The following is a 9,049-nucleotide window of genomic DNA, read 5'->3' as shown; positions in this document are numbered from 1 at the left end:
AATTGTGTAAATGTACATGAATTTACTCGATGCATGGTTATTGACCAAACCAAGGCATTAACGTGACTATCAGACTATCAATACTATCTATACCTTTTTTGAGCCGTGTGATTCAGACCAAGGCGACACTAATGGAAGGAATGAACAGATCAGTACAGAGCTGTGCCAAAACCGTGTAATCGTTTAAATTAAACAAGTTAGATGATAGATTGTTTGATATCTTTATCATGCACTTCTAAATTACCAATAGTGCTGCATCCGCAGCCGGAGTAACAGAAGAAAGCAGTGAAATATCGGCATATCGGAAGTGAAATATCGTCATACAGATGAATATAGTTGTTAGAATCGTTGCTCATTTGTGAAAGTAAATAAACTAACATGCACACATCTCAACGTACACTGTCGCTTTACTTATAACATTAAGCAGCTACCGGCTACCTTTTACCCAACCATAACGCTCCGTAGCAGCTTCAAGCGTAGCATATCGAATCATTTTCATTTCCATCGAAACCGACCGCACAGCCTACTTCCGCTTGTTATGCGTATTCCGGTTGTTTCCCGTTTTGGGGTTCATTGAAGTAAATCGTGACGTCGTATAAAAACCACATCAACATAAACGGCTTGACAAAACGTACTCGAGGGCTACTTCGTTTGGAACCTTTGAGCAGATCAGATTGAAGGATTTGAATAGTTGAAATGCAAACTAGAGCGTTAGTGTTCCTGACTGTCATCGGCTCAGCGGTGCTTTGTGGCGCCATTACCGTACATGATGACGATGGTAAGTTGAAGTGGTTGAGTATACTTATAATGATAAATACTTAATTGAAAACAGTGTCTGACTGAATTGTGGTTTTATGAAATACTCACTACAGATTATCAAGTTTACCGCGGAAGAAATAGTGACCCGAAGAATTATCTGCCAGCAAGCGAAGAACAGCCGCGCATTGCGGAGAAGCTGAACTTTCATGAAGTTGATGCATTTGGCGACGATTTCGTAGACTTTGGAGCACAAACTGGCCCCAACGGAGCATTTGCATGGCATGCAAACTTTCCCATCGAAGATAAACGGTAGAAGTGAATAAAACAAATAACAGCCCCGTGGAATGCCCCATAGGGCGCAAAGACAAATAGACGCGCATAAGACGAGTTTATTATTTAAAACGTAAATTTTATTGATTTTTCCTCCGTGTTCCATCAGCCACTGCGGGTGCCTCGAGGTTTGAGTGAATGGTTTTCCGTGTTTGTTTATGTGTGTGTGTGTGTGACTATGGATGTTTGTTAGCTGTGGTTTTTATTCGTTTTTTTCCGGTTTTGCTTGATTTCGTAATTATGCTTCACTACTTGTACATTCGACATGTTTTAGCGTCCGATACGGCATATAGTAGTCAAACCTTATAAGCTTTAGAGTCTCTTTATAGCTACACCGCTTCCTGGCCGACTTCGGGTGCAACCCACAATTCGGTGCAAGTGACAATAGTTCAAGAGCACGTTCACTGGCTCACTTCCTCGTGATGTGCCATTCGCTTGATGTTACTACGCTAATACGCGTTCAAGCTAGCATATACCCGATCCGGTTGTATCGCACTTAAAGACGGGTAGCGGCGAGAGCGCTTCCACCAGCGCGGTAGTTGCATTCACACCTCGCGACCACCTATCATCGTTGGCTGCATAACACAAACAACTACCTTTGCGATTCCCTAAAAACCTACGTTGTTACAAAGAAGAAAGAACTCCCAACGGACTGGAGGCTGCCGTAACCAATGCACATTCTACATATTGAAGGAACATGAATGCCGTTAACATTATGCTACGTTAATAGGCTTCGTATGACACCGGCCTTTCCTTCTTTGCGGCCTAGCATAGCACAAACAGCAAGAAACCCGGAACCGAAACCAAAGCAAATCAGAATTGCAGTCAAGGGCGCCAGGCCCAACTTGTTAATCATTTTTACGCGTTTATTTTTGTGGAGGGGCGATCTTTTCCGTACCTTTTGAATTTCGCAAACCATGTTGCACTGCACTGTTAACTCATATAACAAAACCTTGCTTGTCGCTTATTCCGAAGCCTGATTGTTCTGCTTTCTTATGCTTCTTACTGATCATGCATCTATTTAGCAACTTTAGCGTCACAAAACCCGTTCAAAATATCATCGTATCATCGGTAAAATAACGGCCTAGCATTCTATTTTTTCACGGTGCGGTGCGGTGACAGATAATTGCCCCCTTTTAACCTGTTTGGGTCACGATCGTTTGCTTCGACTTCTCACAAGCATTTCTCTTAGGGTAGCCACAAGAAAAGCTTAAAACCAGCCTTTCAACCCGCTGTTCTACGTGCGGTTTCAGTTTAATTTGACAGGCCATAGTACAATTTTTTCTTTGAACAAACTAAAGAAGCAAAACCATTGTAGGCTATTGGGGTGGACGGGAAACCTTGCACAATTACGCTACTGCAATGTCCGGCCATTAAGACATCAACTTGAAGTCCGCAACGACAGAAGGTTATCTTAGCTATCACGTTAGATAAGCACAATTCATGGGCACGAACGCGACAATCGCAGCTACGATGGAAAGCCTATGACGATGGTCGAACGGCAAGGACAGTAATCGGTGGCAGCCCGGAGAGCCGCGCGGCAACCACGTGGTTACACAAAAAACACAGAACAACGTAAAGGCATCTCCTATTCTTGTATTTTCCTTATTCCTTTTAAAGTGCTATTTTCTTTCGTTCCACCACATGATCATCTCGCTATCCGACGGAATAATATGTTTGCCATCCTTTGACGTATGCTAGGCAGCGCAAATAGTACAATCGGTTTTATAAAATACTATTTCTACTCCTGTTCCTGTCGACTTCCCTCGTATGATGCTTTGTATTTCAGTGGCATTTATTTGATTCATTTAGAAGACATGTGTTGGTATTTGTTAATGAAACAAAAATACACTTACCACTGAATGTTCTTCGCCTTTAGTGCGGCACCCACATGTTCGTAAAACTGTGTATGCTTTTAGCATGATTCCAAATATCTGAACCTCGCCGCGGGTGGGACCATTGTGAATCGAACGAACTGCGGGAATTGCGGGAAGATTTGTGGTTACTGTCTCTGTCCTCATCCCTCCTCCTCGCACTAAGCGACTGTTAATTTCAGTTTCTTTGCTCCGCCCCAAGAACCGCTTTCGCTTTCGCTTTGAGCATCCGTTCTGCTGTTGATATTAGTTGATAAGCCTTGCTAGCTATCCTTTCGCGCCGGTAATTGTTTATCTTGCAGCTTTGAATCGGTTGATAGGTCTGCTTGCTCTCTGTACGTGTTTGTGTGTGTGTGTCAATGCTTCTTACTCATGCCTTGTTAAATAATTTTTTCCTCTATTTTATTACTTATATATTCATTATCGAGCATAAATTTCTTGGTTTTACTTGATTTACGGGTGTTTCTAGTTTTTTGTTTGTGTCTCCCCAGTGTTTTACGTTCTTAGTGTGTTCTTTCTTTTCACCGTTTCGCTGCCGCTTGATGGCGCTCCGTTTTTTTTGCCGTTCAAATGATATTCTTCTTAAAGGAAGTAATCTGGTGTTCTTCTGGTCACGTGCGGTTCACCACGGCGCGGAGCTGGATCAAATTGTAGGCTGTAGAAATAAATAAAAACACAAGTGAGTTATAAGATACCAATAACACCAATGGTGCGTCGTAACTAATCCGAAGATGCGAAACAATACTCACAATGAAAATTTAAGGGCATCGTCTAACTCCATTAATGCAGCCTGATTGCCACAACGGTAACAATAGTTCGGTGCAGAGAAAATTGTGACAACGTTGCGGTCGTGGCACCAGTTGTACCCTTCCATTACCAATTGATGTGCTCTAGATACTAGTGTCAGACCGTTTGTGTGATTGAACAGTTCTGAAATATCCTGCAAATGGGAACAACAATCACGTGGTCAGTGGACCGTTACCTTGGCGTTGAAACACGAGCGCCATCTCTTACCTGTCCGAATGTATATCCAGCGCCTCGTGGCGATATGCCCCAGCCACCCCGATCATCGGGATCCGACCAGAGCAGATCGCACATCGGACCTTCATGTGGCACCTCCTGAAGTCTATCCAGCGCCCGGATGTGATCGAGTGTGTCGATCGATGGGCTCAGTCCACCGTGTAGGCAGAATATTTGACCATCGACCAGAGCCGTCAGTGGTAAGTAGTCGAACAAGTCCGTAAAAAACTTCCATACATTTGGATTGCCGTACTTTCGCAGACACTCGTCGTAGAAACCGTACACCTGCGTGATTTGTCGCGACTCGTGGTTGCCACGCAGGATCGTGATTCTCTCACGGTATCGAACCTAAACGGAAGGACAATTAGTTCATCGAACTTGCAGCGACGGTGGCGTAGTATGTGCATCATGTATCACGTACCTTCAATGCTACCAACAGCGTTACGGTTTCTACCGAATAATACCCACGATCAACGTAATCACCCATGAATAGGTAGTTCGTGTCCGGCGACCGTCCACCTATCCGAAACAGCTCCATCAGATCGTGGAACTGTCCGTGCACGTCGCCACACACTGTAACCGGGCATTTTACTTCCTGAACGTTTGATTCCTTCGAAAGAATTTCCTTCGCCTGTTGCAAAATGATAAAAACAATTAAATTTTCTCCTTTTTTAATCAATAGAGGAGTTTAGTAATGAGAAAAGGCATACCAATTAATAGCAATAGTTGACTTACAAACATCTCAAAGTAATTTTTCTGATACAACATGTAGCAAATAAATACGGTCCGTTCTTCCAAGATAAAAAAGACATGTGGCAACCCATCGTTTGCCGCATTAAATATGTAAAGTACGGCAACAAAATATAGTAGTTACACGCTACCGCTAGTTAGTTCACAAACACAGTTCCTGTCTACCAAGACATCAGACCAATCAAAATATTGATAAGCTGACAAGATAAAAGAATAAAGATACGTTATCTGCAAACTGTAGTGAGTAAGACTGTCTTTTTACGTCAAACTCTAGCGTAAACGTGTATTTTAAATGGCATTATTCATCATTCACGTGACAAGAAAACGCTTATCAATCCGACTTCCAAAACCACGACAATGATTCTTACAAAACACGAAAACTACGAGACCATATTGAAATCAAAGACAAACTAAGTTTCTGACTTGAAATGAATTCGTTTGTTCGGTCACCCCCGGTTCGGTCTTTTCATAATCCAAGCCAAAAAGGATAAATACACAATTGCGACAAACCATTGCGTCGCAGGACGTTTGTTCTTGCCCAATTCCCACCGAGGAAACTCTCGACCCTCTCGACTCGACTCAACTGCATGCCGTATTACACTTCCCACACAGACTTAACACGACCATAACGATATAACAATCACCTTTCGCAACGAAATCCTCATATTTTATTCAATCCACCGTTACAGCGGGGGGGGGGACAGTACCAAATACTTTCTAAGCAAATGGCAGGTTGACGTATACACCTTTCCCCAGCAATGCTAGTAAACTCAAGCTGCCATAGCACGGCACGGTACAATACGACGCAGGTCGACCTGTACGAAGGACGATTTCAGCCTTCGTCTAGAATTGTAAGGTCAATGTTGACGAATTACCATCTCGCACAGGAAAAAGGAGCAAACGTCACGCAATACAGCGACGTTGTAGGTGTCACATGGAGTTGTTTATTCAGTCTAGATCAATATCCTTATTCTTGAAACACGTAAGGTCTATGGATCTAGAAGATATCGCTAAGCTACTTACTGACGTGTGCCAAGCGTCCATGCCAAGGAAGGAGTAAATATTAGCAAAAACAATGTTCATACCTTTCGAAATCGATAAGTCAGGAAATCGTGGACGTAATTCTCAAATCTACTCTTACACGTTCATTCATCCACACTGCTAAAGATTGGCTTCGATTCCTCGCTGCTGCCGGTGCACCGTGCACAGAAACAGCGTATTAACAGCAAAACTAGTGCCAACAGTCTGGGGCTTTGATCCTTTGAGCGCCAAGGCTTCATTGACGATCATTAAATAAATCTTACTGGCACTTTTTCAAAATCAACAATAGTTGAATGACTGTGCTTGTTTCTATTGTTGCTACTATTGTCACTAGTGTTTGTCGAATGTGTGGGGTATTTCCCAATTTTGCACAGTTACAATAAAGTAAGGTGATTTTCAGTCAGAAAATGTTGATTTTTGCTGTTGTTGAAAACGTTGGAAACCCATAAAAACTTAAATCATAAACTTCTTCAGTTTCAAGCGTACTGCCGATTACTACGAAACAACCGTCGATTCGCTACCGTTATCGGTGGGTTCACGAAAAGTCCTTGCCGTGCATCATGCCCGCTGCGTTTCCCGGTGCCAATGTGCAACATCGTAGTTTAATCCACTTCCGGTTAATAGTACTCCTCGTCGTTCATTCAACCGCTTTGATTTAGGTCACAGCAGGCCAATCCGACGGGGGTTCCAAGGCTTGCCATGGTAAAGTTAAGGGAAGAATGGGCGGGGTTTTCTTGTGCCAGTGCCAAGATCTTGAACCAAAGCAGCGCAATGTGTCCACCAAAAAAGTTGAACGATTTCCCGGTCGCTCTCGCATCTAAACGCAACGCTTCGCGCGTTCGTAGGCAACCTGAGGGCCAACGGTGGAACGGGCGTAGGTTACGAGGATCTAAAAATAGAATCACTGACTGACTGCTGCCTGTCTGAGTCGTCTGAGCGCTTTTTTGTTTTTTAATATTAGCAATTATCATACGCAACACTTTTCTCCACACGCACAATTTATGTTGCCACTTCATGTTGTTTAAACTGTGTTGTCGATAAAAATTTGACAAGCTGGATATCCGTTTTTGTTTTCGCTCGGGTAACCAGTAAATCTGATATAGTTTTCTGATTTTCACATTTGACCATCAACAAGTATTACCCACTCACGAAAGACGAGCCGAAAAGTACGATTACGGAACGTGTTATGTTGAAATTTAATTTACATATTTAATCTTTATCGAAATACAGTATTCTTATTAAATTTAAGTTAATTTAAGTTCTCACTAATGTAGCACATTGTAAACCATTTAATGGTGTTGGAAGAAAAGGATCGGTCGAGCGGTTAAACCTACAAGTTTAAGCCCATTTTGTCCAATACAAAATACGGCAAAACAAAAAAACCCTTCATAGTGTATTTAATATTAAAAAATATATTTATAAAAATATACCTAAGCAACAATCAAATTGAATTCATTTGTTTTGTTGTTTGATGAAAAACCATTTGCAATAAGGAAACCAAATCGAATAGGTCTAATTCAAATGGTTACCAAAACTTTCAACGCATCATCGACAACATCAATGAACCTCTACAGTGGCTTATTGGAGAGATGGTTTAAGCACACTGTTTTTGGGGCAACTTCGCCTTAGTTGTTCTCGGGACAACCGCAGTCGTAGGCGCTGTGAATTAAAATGATTACAAAAAAAAAACAGCAGATAATGCTTCGATAAGATAAGAGTATTTGGCTTAACTGCTTTATCAACTTTAAATTCCACTTGCCAGTGAAAGCGGAGTGTTTGAATTGTGGCAAAATGAGTTACATGATTTAGTCGGTTCCGTCAGTTTAAATTCGAAATCGAAAGATGGTTCTTTGCAAACATTCTCATTTTGCATGCCGATAGTATTGTGTTCGATCCTACGCATATCGTCAGACGCTATCTCACAATGACTCACTAGATCACTCATACATGCGTAGATTCTAACGTTTGCCACAGCCAACGTGATGCATCAAAAACGACTCATTATAACTGTGTAACTTCCTACAATGAAGAAATCAGTTTTTTGATAACCAAATAATGTGTTCACCTTGCGAAGACTGAATATTTTCGGATTAAACACTACATTCCTATGGCAGTTGCTATCCATAGACACGTTGAACAAGCCGAATCGGACGCCTGGTTGGCAGAGTTTCAACTATTCCTATCGATCCATTAACATCAATAACAAAATATCAGCATTTAGGGAAAGCTGTTGTTCAATTTGTGCGGGCTTTTACACTCGGTTAGAGATCTACTCTTCGAGCTGCTAACGTCGTCAAATTGAACTGCTTTTTCTACTAGCTCTTTCCTGCTCTCTCGTACATGGCGGGTCGAAGCCTTTTCACCCTATCGATCTCGTTTTTTGCCTTCAGCAAACTTCTTGATCTCTGAAGGACGTTGGACTACATGTCATAATTTGCACTTAACACCGACAGGACACAATAAAGCGTAAAGAAGAATAGAATCAGCGAACGAAGAGTATGATTCGCTTTCGCAACGTACAGCACCGAGAGCGCGACCAGGCGACCCAAAGAAAAAGTCTGTGTCGTCAAGTGTAAGCGAAACTCCGTCATCTTGGGCTGGTGCCGTGCTCATCTTGGGAACGCAACAAACGAGCACTTTCCGGAGGAATAGATGATTGATTTTTCTTCAACTTCCGTTTACTGGCCTATTTGCACAACAAATATCAATTGGTTTGCCTTTCCACATCTTGCCGTTTTCGCAGTCGTTGGATGTTTGCCTACCTTATCACACAAAGTTTTCACTTGCGATTCGGTTAATTGTTTGCACTCGTTCAGTTGTTCGATCCATTGGTCCAAATCTTTTAACGTCGCCTTATCCTCCATTGTACTGGGTTGGCTAAATCCGTACGGCGAGTTCCAGTCACGAGTTTAGCAGTAGTTTCAAATCGTTGCAGCCGTCTTTACACCGAAAATCATACGAATTCCGGATGATTCAAACTCCCGATCGACTCCAATGAAGCACACTTCTAACAAAATGGCCGCGGCGTTGTGGAAGAAGTATCGACCGTCGCTTTCGTACGACGGCTCTCACACCAAACTATGTCGACTTTCAACAGACCTACGAAAACAGTGTTTTGCTCTTTTGTTAGACACTACTTGTCTCACTTTTTCCTTGCGTGCGTGCTTTTTGACATTCGCCTCCGAACGGTTCGTTTATCGTGCACAGGATTATTCTGATGGGTTGTAACGCACTCAAGAGCACTTTTCACAAACGATATAATAACACAATCTTTA

At 42.3% G+C, this 9,049-nt stretch overlaps 1 protein-coding gene across 1 annotated transcript; it reads right to left on the bottom strand.

Moving 5' to 3' along the window:
• Positions 1-2,582: 2,582 nt before the first annotated feature.
• On the bottom strand, positions 2,583-8,960 carry LOC128272611 (serine/threonine-protein phosphatase PP2A). The gene is made up of 5 exons (XM_053010447.1): positions 8,537-8,960; positions 4,405-4,614; positions 3,978-4,331; positions 3,713-3,903; positions 2,583-3,618 (listed from the first exon to the last, which is right to left on the bottom strand). Exons 1-5 carry the CDS (start codon positions 8,636-8,638, stop codon positions 3,546-3,548), a joined length of 930 nt encoding a protein of 309 aa, XP_052866407.1. The 5' UTR covers positions 8,639-8,960; the 3' UTR covers positions 2,583-3,545.
• Positions 8,961-9,049: the final 89 nt, after the last annotated feature.

The sequence above is a fragment of the Anopheles cruzii genome, chromosome 3 (genome assembly GCF_943734635.1).
Source record: "Anopheles cruzii chromosome 3, idAnoCruzAS_RS32_06, whole genome shotgun sequence".
In the NCBI taxonomy this organism is placed as follows: Eukaryota; Metazoa; Arthropoda; class Insecta; order Diptera; family Culicidae; genus Anopheles; species Anopheles cruzii.
This window is presented reverse-complemented; position numbering and strand designations above follow the sequence as displayed.